The sequence below is a fragment of the Mesoplodon mirus genome (genome assembly GCF_964341445.2).
Source record: "Mesoplodon mirus genome assembly, chromosome: 14".
NCBI lineage: Eukaryota > Metazoa > Chordata > Mammalia > Artiodactyla > Ziphiidae > Mesoplodon > Mesoplodon mirus.
The window spans coordinates 62,581,555-62,600,136 of NC_138990.1; the positions used below are offsets into that span (position 1 = coordinate 62,581,555).

General features: G+C 49.9%; 1 protein-coding gene across 2 annotated transcripts in view; it reads left to right on the plus strand.

Annotated features, from left to right (window-relative positions):
• The first annotated feature begins 955 nt into the window (after positions 1-955).
• EPAS1 (endothelial PAS domain protein 1) overlaps positions 956-18,582 on the plus strand; it is an 89,122-nt gene continuing 71,495 nt past the window's right edge. Inside the window, exon 1 of one of the 2 annotated variants that reach the window (XM_082642360.1) lies at positions 956-1,520. In XM_082642360.1, the coding sequence (XP_082498486.1) occupies positions 1,495-1,520 (26 nt within the window). In that variant the 5' untranslated portion in view covers positions 956-1,494. The remainder of the gene's footprint in view (positions 1,521-18,582) is intronic. The other variant, XM_082642361.1, reaches the window with a different exon arrangement.

The window sequence follows — 18,582 nt, forward strand, 5'->3', positions numbered from 1 at the left end:
CGTGGAAATACACTGGGCAACCCTGAAATTCTGCGATTTGAGGACACGCTGTCAACTCTTATCCCAAGATTACATTGTAAAGCCAGACTGCCTTCTCCAATCCTGAACCGGCCCGGACCCGCGCGGCGGTGGCCAGGTGTTGGGAGCGGGATGCGGCAAGCTAGACCGCTCGAAGGACCTCCTCTCCCGCATCCCCGCTAGCTCAGCACAACCCCGCAAGCAACCGACGTGCCAGCTGAAGGAAGAGAAGAGCAGAGACAGCACTAGCTCAGTTTCACTGCACTGTTTTCCGCGGACCCAAAGGCGCAGGGGCTCGGTCTTCCAGCCTCTCTCTTTCCGGACGGCAAAGCCAGCTCCGTTCTGCCGGAAAAAAAAGTGCATCGCCCAGGCCGAGAGCACAGCCGCTGGGGCCCTCGGAATTACCGTCACCGGGCCCAAGGGGACACGCAGCGGGGCGAAGGACGCAGGAGCGCTGCACCGCCGAGCGGCTCTGTGAAGCGCGGGACCCTCGGCGCTCCCCTGATCCCATGGCAGAGGTGGGAGGACGCCGGCGCACGGGGGCACTCCCGCTCCTGCAGCACTCCCGGAGACCGACTCCTAGCTGCCGCCTAGCCCCACTTAAGGTGCTCCTTCCCGGTGCGGAATCGCCCCTAGCTCCCCGCCACCCCGCAGACCTCATAAACAACTTCTGGAACCGCAGAGGGCGGAAGCGGGGCGGGCGGGCCGCAGCCGAGCGGAGCGCGGGGGCAGTGGGGCGGGCCGGGGTCAGGGCAGAGGCTGCGGCCGCGCTTCCCTATTGGCCGGGACGCCGTGGGCTGCCCGAGCGCGCGGCGCGGGCGGGGCGGGCGGGGGCGGGGCCCTCTGGCGCGCGCCCGCCCCCGCCCGCTGCGCCCGCGCCCCTCGCGCCCGCCCCCCCCCCGCGGGCCGCCGGAGTTTTTAAAGTGGGCTGGCGGCCCCGCGAGCCCGACATTCGCGAGCGGTCCGCCGCACAGCTCCGGCGCTCGTCGCCTCCCGCCCCAGCTTTCCTGAGGCGGCCGTACAATCCTCGGCAGTGTCCTGAGACTGTATGGTCATCTCAGCCTCCGCGTCCTCCCGGCCCCGGACTCTGCCAACTCCCGTCGTTTGAGCCACTTCTTCTTTTTTGAAAACCCAGAAGAGTGACTCCTGACTCCTTTTCGAAGGAAAAAGGAACCTCGGCCCCCTTCTCGCTGCCCTTCTTTTGCGTGTGACAGCCTCCTCCCACTCCTTTTTCCGACCCCGCCTCCGCGTGCAGGTTCCTCCCCGTCACCTTTCTCCACCCCCTCCCCCGCACCTAGCCAGCCGCCCGCAAACTTCCACCTGGCTGTGCGGGCGCTCGGGACCTGCGAGCACTCGGGACCTTTAACACAGGCGCGGGCCTCCGGGAGTGGGCTAGGGCCACAGCGAAGGTAGCGGCGGCAGCCCCCACCGGCCCTGGAGCTCAGGTGCTCAGCGTCTCAAAGGGCCCCCGCGACAATGACAGCTGACAAGGAGAAAAAAAGGTAAACGGGCGTCCGGAGCTGGTCCAGGGTGGGGGGTGGGAGTGGCGGGGCTTCGCGGGACCGGCGCGACCGCGAGCCGCTGGGAGAGGAGCGCGGAGCGGTCTTTGAGGCCGGGGGATTGATATGGAAAGTTTGGCAGGGGAGGGCAGGTGCCCCGTCTGGGGACGCGCGGCTGCGGCTTCGCGGTTGAGACTTCTGTGGCCCGAAGGAGTCGGGAATCTGCGCGGGCAGCGAAGCCAGGAGGCCGAGGGAGATGGCCCTAGAGGTCGGAGGTGCTCCCGGGGTACCTTCTAAAATCCATCCCCCCAAACCCACCCCCGCACCAAACCCCCGCGGCCAGCATGTTGAAATGTTTCTTGGTTGACTCGGCTCAGGTCAACTTTCGACTTTCTCATGGCCCCCATGAGGGGCAGCACCCACTCCTCTCTTTTCCTCGGGACCCTTGGGGTTCTTCCAAACGAGCTCTGCCGGTGCTGCTCCCCAAACTGGCAAGGGGCTGGAGGCGGAGCGCGGCGCTGGGAAGGGCCCCGGCAGAGCGGCCAGGACGTAGCAAAGGGCCCCACTCCAGGGTTCCAGACCCCACGGAAGATGGGAGAAGCCCCTTTCCTGCTCCCGCACCTTGCCTCGGCGGGAGAGTGGGTAGTGGGCTGGGCTGCCTCGCGGAGGCAGGTGTCTTGGTGTGTGGGGAGGGGATGGCGACACCGGGCGCTCCCGGCATGTCCCGCTGTCTCTCTCCCAAGAGGACAGAGAAGGGCAGCCACGATCTGCCCGCCTGCCCTCGCCAGCCTCTCGGCACTAGCGGAGAGGCAACCTCACTGCCCTCTCCCGGCGAGGGTGAGAGCGCACGGCGTGGCGCGCAGACGTGGGAACCGCCTTGCCTCCCGCAGTCGTGCGTGGCTTGCCGCCTGACCCCCCTCTCCTCCCAACCTCCATTCGTGCTGCCCCGTGGGTTGGAGCTTTCAGCCCCGTATTCGACGGCGGCTGGCGGGGCTGGTGTGCGGAGAACTGTAATCGAACGCGCGGCCGGCTGCAGGGCCAGAGCCGCGGGAGATCAGCTGCTGGGAGGCTGTGCGGTGGTTCGGGGATGGGGGACCCAGCCGCGATGGGCGGGGCTGACCGGCCTCGAGCCGGGGAGCCCGAAGAGCTCAGTGCTTGGGTCGATTTACTCTTGTTCCGACTTCCACTGTGGGAGCGGAGCCAGAAACCGTGTATCCTCTGGTCGAAAGCGGCGGTTCCCACCTCGGGGCACCGATAAGAATTTGATAAACAGGAGCGAATCGCGCCCGTTCTGGCCGAGCGCCCGGGCCCTTCGCTCCCGGATCGCTGGGGGGGAGGGGATTGAGCTCGGCTCCCGGCTTGCGGCCGCAGCTCCCCTCCCGCGTCACGGTGGCGCCCCCAGGCTTGAGACGGCTGAGGGAGCCTTGCCCTGGCCGTTCTGGGCCCTGAGACTGCAGCCGTCGCTCGTCCCCGGGGGCCTCGGAGCAGCCCTGGAGTCCTGTGTCTTTGAAGGGCAGCGAAGCAGGGAAGGGACTTGAAGATTCCAACGCATTTTGTTAAACCAGTATAGCCTGCCAATGATAATGACTGAACGATCAGAAGACAAAGTTATAGTCAACTCCTCTGCGCGCGCTGGGCTCTGGAGCCGGCGAGGGAACTTATTGTACATTTTACAACTGTGATGCCTATCGGTGAATGTTGCAATCGCGGAGGTGGGGCCTGATGGTAATCTTGACAGATGTGTGAAGTGTCAGCTTCTCCCGCGCGGCTTTGCGCTATTATGTATGTTAATCGTCGCAAGAAACTTGGGAGCAGGGGCAGAACTATTTCGACATACCTGGCTGTAGTGCCTCTTTCGTTAGAGATAGAGGGAGCCAGAATCGGAGCAGGAAGAAGTTGGGTAATCAGACTCCGAATTATTCGCTAGAGCGGCAGGTTTAAGAACCACTGTGGGGATTGCCTGTGAGATGCGTAGGAGGCTAGAGGCGGTGGCCCCGCGTGTCTGCTTTCTGCGCCTTGCCTTTGGTTTTATGTCGCAGACTGGCAGGGCAAACTGTGTCCCTCACCAGCCGGAGTCCTAAGAGAGGTTGTCCAATTCCTGTTGGGCTAATTGTTTTGAGACATATTTACTTTTCTAGTCTGGCTCTGTTTGCTGGGGGCATGCTCCTTGCAGGACCAAGGTGTAATTCAAATATGTGAACCAATGCATTGAAAGTTGGTGTGTCATGTAAGTGGCGGTCCTTAGCTTTGCCAGAGTGCCTCACAAGTTCGGTGTGACACCTGCTATGGGCGCTTTCAGATTAGGATTCTGTGTATAGGTTCTTAAGATGTGATTCTTCTGGCTCTGCAGAGCCATTTCTTCCCCCAAATTCCAGATTCATGGAACATTAGCAATGTTCCTTCTAACAACAGTCTTTCAAGAAGTGGACAGGATTATTTTGTTCCAGAATGTTCATGCATCGATGGAGATGTTAATGTTTAATAAAAAAGAGTTTGCTTTCTAAACGTTGGCTGGCCGACTGGGTTTCAGAGTGTGCTCTTTTAGCCGTGGTGGGCATTCCTAGTGACATCAGAGATGGCCAGAAACAAGCTTGCTAAGGGTGCTGCACTCACTCACTTTCTGCGCTCATCTGTCAGGAGTGAAGTGAAGGTCTCATTAATCAGGGTTCCTAGTTCTGTGAAGAGCTAGAAAGTGTCTGGGCTACTCAATTCCTGATAAAACAATTTCTGAGCCCCTTCCCTGGAAGAGAAAATAGTCTGGAAGTTCTTAGGTACATGGGGATTGGAGAGTGGTTTGGGTAAATATAAGTTGGATCTTTGGATAATCAGGGATCAAAGTCCATTCCCAAAGCCAGACCCAGCTCAGAGCTGCTTTCCAGAAAGCTTTGATTGCTTAGTGTGGGGCCTTCAGTTGGAGGAAGATCAGGAGTAGCAGATCAGATGTTTTCGATCTCTGTCTCCCCCTGCCAACTGGATGTAGTGGTTCATCTGCTAAAATGAAATCAAAGCCCACCTGTTTTTCTATTTGGAAGGCAAAAATATTGCTGGACAGTTTTCCTCAATTTAAATATATTTACTATAAATATTCCTTCAACATTTGATGTCTCTTTCCAATTGCATTACCAGAATGCAGGTGTGATAAGGAATTGATGTAACACATTATAGGTTCAGGTGAATAAAATTTAATTCACACAGCTTTCATGAAGTTCAAAAGAATGCTGTGACTACAGGTTTTTTTCAGCATTGCTGATGGGAAGCTTACAATTATTTTATGCAAGGACTGTTCTCCAGTGGAGCAAATTGCTTTATGAGGCAGAGAACTACCTGTCAGCAGAGACCTTCAAGCAGCTACTATTGATAGATTGATTCCTGTATTGAATAAGTTGGCATTTTCACTAGGAGTGAAAACCATGAGACCAAAACTGTTTAATTCACTTTGAATGTAAGTCAGTCTCTCTCTCTCTCTCTCTCTCTCTCTCTCTCTCTCTCTCTCTCTCTGTGTGTGTGTGTGTGTGTGTGTAGGGTGATCCTCAACTTTCTAGGAATCTATTCTGTAAAATGTTTACAAATAGAAGGAACCAATTAGATAATTCTTAGTGCTCCAGGATTTCAGCCCAATACATTTGAAAATATTTGCTGTCATTAATTATCTCAAGATTTAGGCTTTTCTACTTCTCAGGAAATCTCTCCAGTGGTATTGGCTTTTTTTTTGTATTTTCCTCAGTTCTGTCCCATACCAACATGTGTTTTCATTTTAGCCTAATGAATCTTCCCTATTGTATTTGGTACTGACCATCATTGATAGTTCATAGCAGGTAGGGCTTTTGCCAATATTGTAAAGTTAGCAATGTTTGCTCTCAGGGTCCCCAGTACCCTTTACCCCCACCCTCCCCAGTACCAATGTCTAGTTTCATGATGAAAACCAGCTCTGCTATTCATGATGTAAACCAATAAAGACAACAAATGTGTATTGAACACCTACTTCCTCTTTGGATAAAATGCTAAGAGATATTAAGAAATAAGGGAATGTGGTCCTGGTCTTCAAGTTGCTTAGTTTGTGGGGAGGGGAAGGACACACAAGGAAGCTTAACTAAAAATACAGTAGCTGGCAGCTTACCTGTCACTTTTCTGTTGAGATCAAATCTTTTGAAGCTAAAGATAAGAAGTTCTTTTTTCTTTTCTTTTCTTTTTTTTTTTTTTTTTTTTTGCGGTACGTGGGCCTCTCACTGCTGTGGCCTCTCCCGTTGCGGAGCACAGGCTCCGGACACGCAGGCGCAGCGGCCATGGCTCACGGGCCCAGCCGCTCCACGGCACATGCAATCTTCCCGGACCAGGGCACGAACCCACGTCCCCCGCATCGGCAGGCGGACTCTCAACCACTGTGCCACCAGGGAAGCCCAAGAAGTTCTTAATAGCATTTCAGTCAGTAACTACACATTTAAGCACAGACAATTATTGAAAAGTATTGTGTGTTGGGGAGTGGGAGAATGGGTTCCTGGTTTTCCCTGGAATCACACAGGGTAGGCCCTGATCACCAGCATGAAGACTGGCTCTGAGGGAGGTCAAACAGGGGGAGTCAGTGTTGAGGGTAATGAGAGAGTAATGAAAAGTGGGGGGGTTCGAGGGTATCCCTGTGGTGTTCTCTGACACCATAGACAGAAGGGCCCCCAAAGTTGAATGTTTACTCTTCTTTGTACACTTGCTTTGGTGAGGGGCATGGAGGGAGGCTAGGGATAGAGATTCTGGTCCCACTGAGGATAATCGTGGAGATAGCTATGATTCTAGGAAGACCAAGAAGGGAGAAGGAGTTTCTTAATCTGGGCTTTGTGAATGGGATTCAGAGGGGTGGTCCAGGAGCCTCTGAAATTGGCTGCTGGTATTATGGATAAAAGCATATTTTTCCCCAAGGGAAGTCAGTTCAGCTCTAATAGACTTTCAAAAGTTCTGTGATCTGGAGAAGGCAAGCCCTTGCTCTTGGATGTCTGATTTGGTGACTGACTTACCTTTTAGGATCTTACTGTTCAGGTCTCAGAGAGGTCCTACATTTCACTGCCAGTGTCTCTCCCTGTCTTGGAGATGGGGGAGGAGGTTGGTGTGTACATCTTGTAAAGATTCTGTAGTGCAGCTTAACCTTACCTGTGCCCACCTGTCTGTCCACCCACATGTCTACCCTCAGTATGGGAGGAAGGGGAACCGAGTGCCCTGCACAGGCTTAGTTCTGGTGTGGTTCATTCTTTTTAAAAATTTTTATTGGAGGGCTTCCCTGGTGGCGCAGTGGTTGAGAGTCCGTCTGCTGATGCAGGGGACACGGGTTCCTGCCCCGGTCCGGGAAGATCCCACATGCTGCGGAGCAGCTGGGCCCGTGAGCCATGGCCACTGAACCTGCGCGTCCGGAGCCTGTGCTCCGCAACGCGAGAGGCCACAACAGTGAGTGGCCCGCGTACCACCAAAAAAAAAAAAAATTTTTTTATTGGAGTACAGTTGCTTTGCAATGTTGTGTTAGCTTCTGCTGTACAGCAAAGTGAATCAGCTATACATATGTCCCCTCTTTTTTGGATTTCTTTCCCATTTAGGTCATCACAGAGCACTGAGTAGAGTTCCCTGTGCTATACAGTAGGTTCTCATTAGTTACCTGTTTTATACATAGTAGTATATATATGTCAATCTCAACCTCCCAGTTCATCCCACCCCTCCCTTCCCCCACCCCCTCCCCCAGTATCCATACATCCATTCTCTATGTGTGTGTCGCTACTTCTGCTTTACAAATAAGTTCATCTGTATCATCTTTCTAGATTTCACATATAAGTGATATTATACGATATTCATTTTTTTCTTCTGACTTACTTCACTGTGTATGACAGCCTCTGGGTCCATCCATGTCTCTGCAAATTGCACACTTTCGTTCCTTTTTAATGACTGAGTAATGTTACGTTGTATATATGTGTGGTGTGGTTCATTTTGTTACTGCTTCTTAAAATGGCCATGAAATCTTTTCCACGTGTTTTCCATCATCCTCAAACAATTATTGGAGGTCTTTTTAGGTACTAGGAATGTGTGTGTCCTTAATAGAAATTATATCTGTAATAGGACGAAACAAAAAAACTCCAACACTTAGTCTTATTTGTGTAAGCACTGTCCTCAGAACTCTCCATGGGTGAACTCTTTTAATCCTCATAACAAGCCGTGAGATAAGCCCTGTTATTATCCCCATTTCACTGATGGGAAAGCCAAAGTATAGAAAGGTGAATTGCCTAAAGGTCAAATAGGTAGTATGGGTGGAGCTGGGATTCGAATGGGGCAGAATATGCCTCCAGAGCCTGTACTCTTTTTTGTTGTTGTTGTTAGTATGTTTTCTAAACTTTTATTTATTTTTTAACATCTTTATTGGACTACAATTGCTTTACATTGTTGTGTTAGTTTCTGCTGTAGAACAAAGTGAATCAACTATGCGTATACATATATCCCCATATCCCCTCCCTCTTGCGGCTCCCTCACACCCTCCCTATCCCACCCCTCTAGGTGGACACAAAGCACCGAGCTGATTTCCCCAGAGCCAGTACTCTTAACTAGTGATCCATACTGCCTTACCTTACCTAAGATATCTATAAAGTATCTAGTACCCTGCCCAACCCATGGAAAGTACTCTATAAATGATAACTGCTTTTGCTGATGTATTTATAAGTATTATAATTACTTTTCTCTTTTGCGACTCATCACTTGTATGGAACCTCACACGCAGACAGGGATTGAAGATATGAACGGTAGACTTGGAAGCCCTGGAAACTCTAATTTTTCATGGGTTTTCCTCCACTCTGGCAGGAGATGGTTCTCTACTGCCCCCAAGAAGTTCAAAGCTTTCCACCTCCCACTCTTAACAGGTGGCAAGACTTAAGTAATTCCTGTAACCTTCAGACTCCATTGTGCAGAAGAACTTGTTCGAAGCTCTTCCTCTGTGGCTTCTGGAGAGCCATCTCCAAATCAAGTTGCACAAGACTGCCTCTGGCCCTTTTTTGATCTTTTGAAATTGTGAGCACAGGAAGAAGAGAATGGACGGGAAAATAAAGAATAGCTGTGATCATTGCAATATAGTATGGTGCATTTTTTTTAGAGTCCTTCTCTGATGAGCCCCAAGCTTTCACAGCCATCACACCATTGGCCTCTGCACTGTGAACCTCGAAGGGCTTGTTGAGTTTTCCCAGTGCTGTAGAACACAATTGCATGAACATATCGTAACGGAGAGAGAAGCAAGCCATATTGGCAATTGCACATCACTGTATGTGTGGTGGCCATGCATGGCGTGCCAGTATCTGTGATTTTCAAGTAGGGGTTGGTGCAGTTTGTCACCAATGATCTGGTCCCGCTATGGAAAGCCACAGAACTGATCTGCAAGTATGAGATCAAGAAGAGTGACGGGGCCCTGTGAGCTCTCTGGAGCCAAGCAGACAGGTGTGTGGAATGGACCAGAATGTTATCTGCCTCTAAGTGGTCTTGTTTTTTCCTGTATTCTCAAGAGTACCGGTTTGCTTGACCTCCTTAGACTGTTTCCAGGGGCCAGCTGTACATCAGCAAACTTATAATATGGCATGACCATCAGAGCCTTCACATGTTCCCAGGAGGCACATTTTCCCCCCTTCACTTGGAAAAATTCTATAGTTTTAAAGTTACAAGTAACTTCTATGTGAGATAATGACTCTGGGAAGCAGGTCCTTTTCTCGTGTGGAAAGATATTTCAGAAAAGGTGGTTTGTCAGTAAGGAAAATTACCCCATTAAAAAATATTTATTGATTTGCCATGCCCCCATCTGGCGTTTTCCCAATTTTACAAAGCCAAGGAAGTGGATTGTTAGAAATCTCTTCTTATATTCCTCCAGTGACTTTCTGCATCCCATATCCATGGTACCTTCGAAGAAAAAACTCAAACCTGAGAGGTTAGTGCTAGGAATCATAACAGATGAGTGATTTTATTGGATGAAGCTGTATAATAAAGCACACGAGTGGGAAAATGACTCCATTTTCTGTACTCACACTTGTAATGTTGGAGGTTAACTAACCCCCATTGCTGTGTTGGCTGCCCACAGATGCTGGGGATACAGCTGATATGATAGTCTTTTTAGAAGTTCATGAATTCTGTAACAGCTTTAGTTGACTCTTTTGGTCTCATTTTCAATCTGAGTCTCCCTGCTCTTGACCTATGAGTGTGGGGAGTCAGTGTCTCACTATGAATAAGGGGACACACGGCCTCAGTCTGTGTTCAGAAGCATTTTATAAATGCTTTAAAAATACATTGGTTAAAGTGTATGGTTTTTTTTTTGGGTAATAATCATTTAAATCACTGTGCTGGGTATCTAGTAGTACAGTTCTCTCTCTCTCTCTCTCTCTTTGTCTCTTGATGCTGTATTTGTATTAACAAATACGTATATTTTACCCTTGATACAAGTTTTTCATATTGTTACCACTTTGAATAAGATTTGTCCTGACTGCCTCTGGGTAGAGGGCAGGGGGAAGGAAGGGTAACACATTATCCTAATTTTATGTTTGAGAAATTGAGCTGTGAAAAGAAGCAAACCATGTCACCTGCAGTGAAAGCTACAACTGGACCCAGGTGTCCTCTTGGGCACCTGTTATAAGCTAATGAAGGAGCATGAGCACAAAGGCGGTGACTCAAACTTCAAAGCTAACTACTCTCATTACTAATGAGTAATTACAGCAAATATCTACAGGCCTTCTTCCTACCTTTACAGCTTCCTGTTGCTGAAGCACTTTGGAGTATTGAGTAAGATTGTCCTGGAAAATACGTCATACGCAGTTGCAGGAAATGGCTTTATGTGCACACACAAAATCAGCTGCTTGTCTCTATTTATGAATTCCACGTGGAAACAGCAGAAAATTGTGCCTGTGAGGAGCTGTTTGAGGGCCCATTCTTCAGAACTTCAAAACAAAATTTAAAAAATCAATTCTGGATGGTCAAATATATGGGGAAATGGGACTCTGTGATATTTCTACAGAGTGTTCTATAAATAATAGGACCGTGCAAGTAAAGCACAGATCATTTGATAACCACTCTTTTATGAGCGGTTTTATAACCTCTACACTATTTTTCTGAATGAAAATACTCATGTTTAATTGAGTATGTCACGGTATATAAAATATGCCATGTGGAGAATTCAGGGAGCTAGAATATCATTCACTCTGTGAAGATTCCAGGCTAAACCCCAATAATGCTCCTTCCCTCTATATTTGGTTTAAGAAACACTCCAGTGAAATTGCTTTCTTCAGTGTTTGTAAACCACCGTAACCTCGTGTTTCTCTCCTGTGTTTCCAAGAGTTCTCAGATACTATTTTAGCATGGCAGCCTTCACTCCAGCACTGGCTGAGGTTGATGAAGCTAATTTTGGTGCCCAGGGTAAAGAGAGAGAGAAGTCATCTCCAGAGCCAAAAGGAGTTTTCTGGTGCCTGGGTTCAGAGCTGCATGGTGTTACTGGACACACCACATTTCACCCTTAGAACCTTTATTTGTGTGCTTGCACAACAAATGTTTATCCAGATATTAAGATAAGAAAAGTATGAAGGTCACATTTTGCTGGTGACAAGGGAGCTTCTATAAATGTAACCATATCACCATGCCAGAGGAGTCTGTCTTTTCTTCTATACCAGGGATTTAGGGGAATTAGTGGGAGGGGCATGGGAGCCAGCCCCTTCACAATTTTTTGGCTTCCTTGCCTTCGCTCTGCATGTCCTGGCACAGCTGACACAGCCCCTCCCATTTGGTGAGGTTCTTTGGGGTGGTCAAGAAGTCAGGGGGAAATCCTGGTCCACTGTGTGGCTGCCCCACTTTCTGGTGCTTTCTGATATTCTCTGGAAATTAGCACCCCCATGCATTTCCCTGCTATCTGACTGGCTGGGAAGCAGCCTGGCCGCTAAAATAGCTTTCCTAGCCTCTCAGAACAGGTTTGCATGGTGCTGATACTGCCCCTATTTTAGGCAGGGTTGTCATGTCCTTGGAGCACAGAGAGTCTTCAGGGTGGGGAAGGGGTTCCTTCTGTGGATTTGAGTGTTTCTCTTGAAGGTCTCCAAGGATTAGCTAGACACATTCAAAACCTGAATGAGGACATGGATCCTTGGTCCAGCTTTCTTCCCAAGGGCAGCCTCCACAGCTGTGGGAATTCATCTCATTGACAATAAGGGACCCCACTCCAGCCCTCTCACCCCATTCACCATCACCCAGTGTGCTTCCTGAACCCCAGATGTGCCAGTCTCCTCGCTCTGCCGCAAGGGCTGGTTCACTCCACGTCCCAGGCCTCCTTCCCACCTCTGCTCCCTCAGCCCAGTCCCTCCATCTAGGATGCTCTCCTGACTTCTCTTTGTACTCAAGTATCTCCCGCTTTCCTAGCATGAGCCCGAGTCCCCCAAGTCCTACAGAACCTTCTGCAGTAGTTCCCACACCAGCACCTCCCCCTCCACTCCTTTCTAGCTCTTGGCGACTTAGGCGAGAGAGCCCGCCTGATTATATTTCCTTGTTATCTAATGACATTTCACGTGTTCTTGTCTTTCCAGCAACATTACATGTTGCTCAAGGGCAAGGATGTCTAATTTTCTAATGTGCCTTGTAAACACCGTGCATATTTTGAGTCCCCAAAATCATGCTTAATTTAAAAAAATCATACAATTGCTTAATGTCTCTTGGTTCACTTGGAAAGCCTGGCTCTTGGGCTCTGCTTTTCTTTTTCATGTAGATTTGAGCCCTTTATTTATTTTCCTTTTTAAAAAAAAAAAAAAAGAAGAGAGAGGAAAAAGAAAAAAATACCCACAAGACCACAGGCAGGTCCGGTTGATACATGATTTTACATCAAATGCAAACATTAGGCTAGTATTGTGAAGTCAGTGCTTCACTTCAAGATTGCCCAATGCACCAAGGCAAGTACCAGCCAAACAACAAAGTACTTACTTGCTCTAGGTTAAAGTTTAAAAAAGCCAGGTGGGAAAGTGTGTGTAGGGGAGTACCCACTCCCAGTTTAGAAATCATCTTCCCTACGGGGCCTTCCTGATTCGCAGCACACTGGTTACCCCTGCATTTATATGGTCTTCGGTCTGTGTCTTATTACTTGTATGATGCTCTTACAATTTGCTTTTCAGTGTGTGTGTGTGTGTGTATCTGTCCCTGATCACCACATAAGTGGTAAGCCCTTCAGGAGCAGAAACCCAGTTATCTTTTTCTGTTCTTTCTTCTCACAGCACTCAGAACAGAGGCCCACATTTGGTGCCCAGTAATTGTTTGTAGACTCAGTAATTCGATCTATGTCATGAACTTTGGGCTTAGTGCAGTGGGTTAGAGATTTAGGCAGAAACCTTTGCTCAGATCAACTTACCCATCCTCCTTGGTCACCCACCATACACATAGTGAAGTTTGTGTGGATACTGTCATGACCGTGTACAAGCATTCTAGGTTACCTACTAAATTCAGGCGCCGTGCCATGTAGTGAGGTTCCAAAGAGGCATTAGAGTCTAGTCCCCTGCACTCAGGAGGCTTAGAGTCTAGTTGGTGAGTCAAGGAATTCCTAAAATGATTTGTTTAAAACAATGCAAGATGGTTTATGTTAATGGTTGTCTTAGCCCCATCTTTACGATGTTGCTGTCTTGTTAGGAAGTCAGAACTAGCTCAGATAAAACATTGAGCAAACTGTGGAAGATGCGTAGTAATTGAGTGCGAATAAGGGCAAACAGATCTTGTGTGTTGTGACTAGTTTCAGGAAAGGAACTGATCAGCATAGATTAGAGGGAGGCTTAATGGAGAAGCATGAAGAGGTAGGTCTTGAAGATTAGGTAGAATTTGGATAGGCAGATGGGTTTGGGGCATTCCAACGGGGGTGAACAGCTGGAGTAAAATGAGGTAGGAATAATGAGGGTGTACAGGCCAGTGCTGGGGAGCCGGCTCCTTCCAGAGCTGAATCTGGAGCTGTGTTAAAAGATGGGAGATGGAGGACCAAGCCCAGGCTGGTGTTGGGAAGTTGAGGACATCATGATTCCTCTTTGAGTCATGATGTGATGGAATCTTAGGGCTGCCTTGGGGCCACAGGAGCAGTGCCTGCTTCTCTTGGGAGTTATTTGGACTGGGAGCTGCTCAGGGCACGTCTGTTATCTTCCACCTGGCTCTAGTGTAAACACCAAAGGGTGGTTGGACGGTGGGGTAGGGTAGTTATACCCACAGCAGGTATAACCTTTCTCCTGGAGGTATTTAGAAGCATTTGAGGTCATGGCTGGACACTTGCGAGCAGGGACTTGGCAGAGATCCTGAATCCCTGAAGAAGTTCCCACACCAGGGCCCAGCAGAGGCCAAGCAAGTCACTTTAGTGCACCCTGTCCAATGGTACTTCAAGGGAGGCCGCTACTGTTGATAGCTCTTGTCTTGGAATTTAATGTCATTGTCGCAGTTGCGTGTCCCGTCTCTTCTTCCTTTTCCAGCCCCTCAGTAATTCGTAAATGGTTGTCGAACTGGGAAATTGCTCCCCCTCCCAGGGAGGATTGCTTTATTCAGTGATGTGCTCATATTTAACACCTGCTCTGTGCAGACTGCTGAAATCTGGGCCTGAGCCCAGGAAGGGCCCTCTGGAGCCAGGTGGATGGGGGCTTCCTCCCCCGGGACTGCAGGTGGTGGGGAGCCACAGAGCTCAGTGCAGCCAGCCCAGACACAGGGGCTGTCTGGGGCCTTGGGCAGTCCCTGGGAAGTGGCCTCAGGGATGTCCTGAGAAACCCCATAGGCCAGGAAGTGGTGTTTACCTTAATCTAGCTAGAGCTAGAATTCCAGTCTAGCATCCACCTGTCCACAGCTCCAGATAGGCCCTCAGAAGGGAGAGGAGGGTGATCTAACCCAGCTAATCTGTGACGACACCATTAGGGTAGGAAACCTGTGAACTTACCATGTCTATTCCTCTCTGTTTTTTGGTTTTTTTTCTTTTCTCTTCCTTTCCAAGGTAAAAGTACTTTTGAAAATAACAATTTTGCCTCTGCGAAACTCCTAGCAAACTCTTTGCCCCACCTGAGTCAGTTCGGTGATGGGACCTGGGCACACTTGGTGGTGGTGTGGTCACAGAAGCCACTGGCCAGCGTTGGGCCTTGAGAAATCCTGGTGACCAGAGCACCCGGGCAGAAAGGAGTCTCAGATGACCATGAACGGTGATTCATTCTTTCCTGAGCCATTCATCTGAGCACATTTGAACCATTTTCCACACTCAGATCAACATAAGCCTTGGGACGCTGGCCCACCTGCAGCTCCTTGTATGGATCCAAATGTTACAAGGGTAATGACGTAACAATTCTCCTGGAGTTAGATTTTCTGGGCCAAGGCAGAGTACATGTTTATTTTGGAAAGGGACAAACTTTCACCCACTTGAATTCCTTTGCCTCCAAAATTAGTGTCAGGGGATGACCACAGCATTCCATATTTCTTACCCTTTGCCTTGCCAAACAGATTGTAAATGCCCCTAGGGCCACTTTTTACTTCTTTTGTGTCCCTGGCAAAGCCAGCCTCCACAGGAGGTTCAGAGGAGCTCTCAAAAATCTCTAGGACTCTGAGAGACTGTTCTAGATCTTTTTCAGACTTGTGTGACCTAGAAAGGTAACTTAACCTCTCTCTGTTTCCTATTCCTAAATGGGGGTTAGATACACTAACTGCTTTCTGAGTACTGTTACTATAAGTTTGATATGAGCTAGAGTTTCAGTAAAACCTCGCATTTTAAGAGCGTATCGCACTTTGAAAATAATGTTTGCAACCATTATCTCAATAGAAAGACCTTTGAAGAGTGTAAAGTACAGACCATTAAGGCAGCGTTGTTAACAAGAACAGCAATATAACCATTTGGCACATCACTACCTGTTGGAGCAATTTGACTGCAATTGGGAGGGAATCTTAGCAGACGCTGAAAGCTGAAAGGAGACGCTAGCTCTCCAGCCTTTAACTGCCGCTACCCACAACTGCCCCCAGGGTTATGTGCTCTTGCCAATCATGATTTTCAAGTTTGAGTTGTATTTCTCCCATCTCCTGAGATGGGAGGAAATCTGATAACACCAAGAGACCAAGGAAACTTCCAGGACTCCTGAAAAATGGTCTGACAGTGGATGTGCCCCTTTCCGTGCGTGGCCTGTTCTCCCCCTCACCTGTGGAGACGAGGGTCCATGGCTGCTGCCATCCTGTTACAAGTGGGGATTTGCCCTTCGATTCAGCACCCCCAGATCTCTAGACCTAAAGAGCTGTATCGGCACCGCCGCTGCTCGGGTCCCACTTGTTGCTGTGTTTCTCACAAGCAAAACCTAACTAACTATGGGCCCCCAAAGGGACTAAGTGCCGGGCCCAAGGTGTTCAGAAGGTCAGGCAGCTTGTTGGGAGATGTAGAAATGAGGGGCACACTGAGGCCTCGAGAGGCCTGGGCTTCCTGGTCTTGCTGGTAGTGGGAAGAGGCTTTGGGTATGAAGAGCTTGGCTCTGCCACATAGTGACAATGAAACTTGGCAGGTCACTCCATTCTGGCCTCAGATCTGTCACCTGCAGCATCCCTGACTTCTCTTGTGCCTGAGCTGGCCCTTCCCTCAGCCCCATCTCGAGGCTGAACAGCTGCTGGGGCCTTAGGGCTCAGCTTAAATGTCACCTCCTCAGGGAAGTCTATCCCCACCTCCCTCAGTTAACTGCCAGCCCTCCAACCCTCTTCTCCATTTTTTTTTTTTTTTGAAAGACAGCATTCCCCACATGCTGTCATTCACTCGTCCGCTTATTATCTGTTGCTGCCTCCTAGTTTGTAAGCTTCTTGAGGGCGGGGGCCGTGCTGCCTTGCTTGCCACCATACCCGCAGCGTTTGGGGCAGTGCTGGGCACCTATGAGGTGCTCCTTAAATATTTGTTAAGTAGGGCTTCCCTGGTGGTTCAGTGGTTGAGAGTCCGCCTGCCGATGCAGGGGACGCGGGTTCGTGCCCCGGTCCGGGAAGATGCCTCATGCCGCAGAGCGGCTGGGCCCGTGAGCCATGGCCCCTGGGCCTGCGCGTCCGGAGCCTGTGTTCCTCAACGGGAGAGGCCACAACAGTGAGAGACCCACCTAACGCCAAAAAAAAGAAAAAATTGTTAAGTGAAATAATTATTCTAGGGTTGCCGGGTCTTTGTCCTCAACCTGGCATTATCATTTCTTGCGTTTGTTCAGTCAGTGCTTAATTTTTTCCCAAAACTCATGATGCAGGTTAAAGTAGTTGTCATTCTCACCATATAGATGAAACAAGCGAGGCACAAAAATGCGATCACAAAGTCAGAGAGCAGAAGAGCCCATGTTAGCAGGTCCCTGACCCCAGCCTCTCTCCACTGGCTGGTGCTGTCTCTCTGGGCACGTTATTTTTCTGTCGTGGTGATGTTATTGTTTGTCTTATTTGGCAGTGTTTACACCAGAGGAGTAGGGGCCATTGTGTGTTGGTGGCGACTGGAAATACACAGCAGAGTCCCAGGAGAATGCCACTGTCGGTCCTCACCACAATTAGCAATTGTCGGGCCAGGGGCAGTGACTGGGTGGGAGTTGTTCCCTACGTGGCTGGTTCTGTGTGTTAAAATACCACTGCCTGCTCCTGACAGAGGCAAAAGAGAGTGGGGGGGAGTGGGGGGACCTCAGTCCTATTTCTGCCCAGTCCTGTCCATCCCACTACTTATATCTAGGGCCTTTCTGCTTGGGAAATGCCCTGTTGTATGTCTAGCAGAATTCCTGTGGCCTGGTGGAAAGGAAACAGGAGTGCTAACCAGCTGGGTGACCTCTGGGCCTCAGTTTCTCCATCTTTAAAATGGGCTAGTAGGTGGGAACCAGTTCCATTGTGAAATGAAGTCCAGGTGGAACCTGGTCCCGACTCTTGTTTCCAGGTGCTTCCTTAGGGAAGGAAGATGGGAGGTTAAACGTGATCAGTGGAGATTTGGAGAAAGCATCTCCAATTCCCCTGTAATTTCCCCCTCTCCAAGAGGAGGTTCTGTTAAAGTGGAGAGGGGCAGAGACTTGCGAGTCATTACTGGACATGGCATGATGCCAGAGAGCAGGGGCTGGACCCACTTCACTGACAGCAGCAGGACTGGCTCCCCACCCCCCGTTAAGGAGAAAGTGGGTTGAGGTGGGACAGAATGTGTGCTGCCCAGCAGTTTCTACAAAAGGGAGCAGTTGGGGCTTCCCTGGTGGTGCGGTGGTTGAGAGTCTGCCTGCCGATGCAAGGGACGCGGGTTCGCGCCCCGGTCCGGGAGGATCCCACATGCCGCGGAGCGGCTGGGCCCGTGAGCCATGGCCGCTGAGCCTGCGCGTCCGGAGCCTGTGCTCCGCAACGGGAGAGGCCACAACAGTGAGAGGCCCGCGTACCGCAAAAAAAAAAAAAAAAAGGGAGCAGTTGTGTTACCAGGCAGGGCCGTGTCTCATCTCCTAATGCCAGGGAAGAAGGAGGCAGGCTTCTCGGGTGAGTGAGAGCATCCTTAACCAGGAGACCTGGCTCCCCACTCTGATAGCATCATGCTGCAGCCGTCATGCACTCCCTCTGAGCCTCGGTTTCTACAGCTGTCAGATGGCTGGTGTAATCCCTGCCCTGCCAGTTGGATTGGGGCTTGGAAAATATAAACTACTGCAAAAGAAGGGGTTATGACTTCTGTGATTCACATATAAATGTGTGTGTGTGTGTGTGTGCATATAAATAAACATATCCGGGGTGCTCAGGGTTGATACTGACTTGAGATGATGGACACAAGCTAGCTGAAAGTACTGAGTCCTTCAGTCTGAGGCAGTGAGAGAAAGAACTGAGTTAGAAAGCTGGTGGCCTTGAGAGGAACAGGCCTGGAAATTGCTGAATGGAGTCATGTTGTGTTTGGGGGGAGGAGGAAAGCGATGTGGGACAGAGGTGAGTCATGGTGCGTGAGTGCTGGGGAGTCACCTTGAACTTGGGCCAAAAAATAGAAATATTGGGACTTGGGTTTATCTGCCTTACATCAGGTACATCAAGTTCTGGATGGCCGCCCACTGGCCAGAGACCTGAGGTGGCCGGCTCTCCCTTGCCGCCCTGGAGGCTTTCTGCTGGC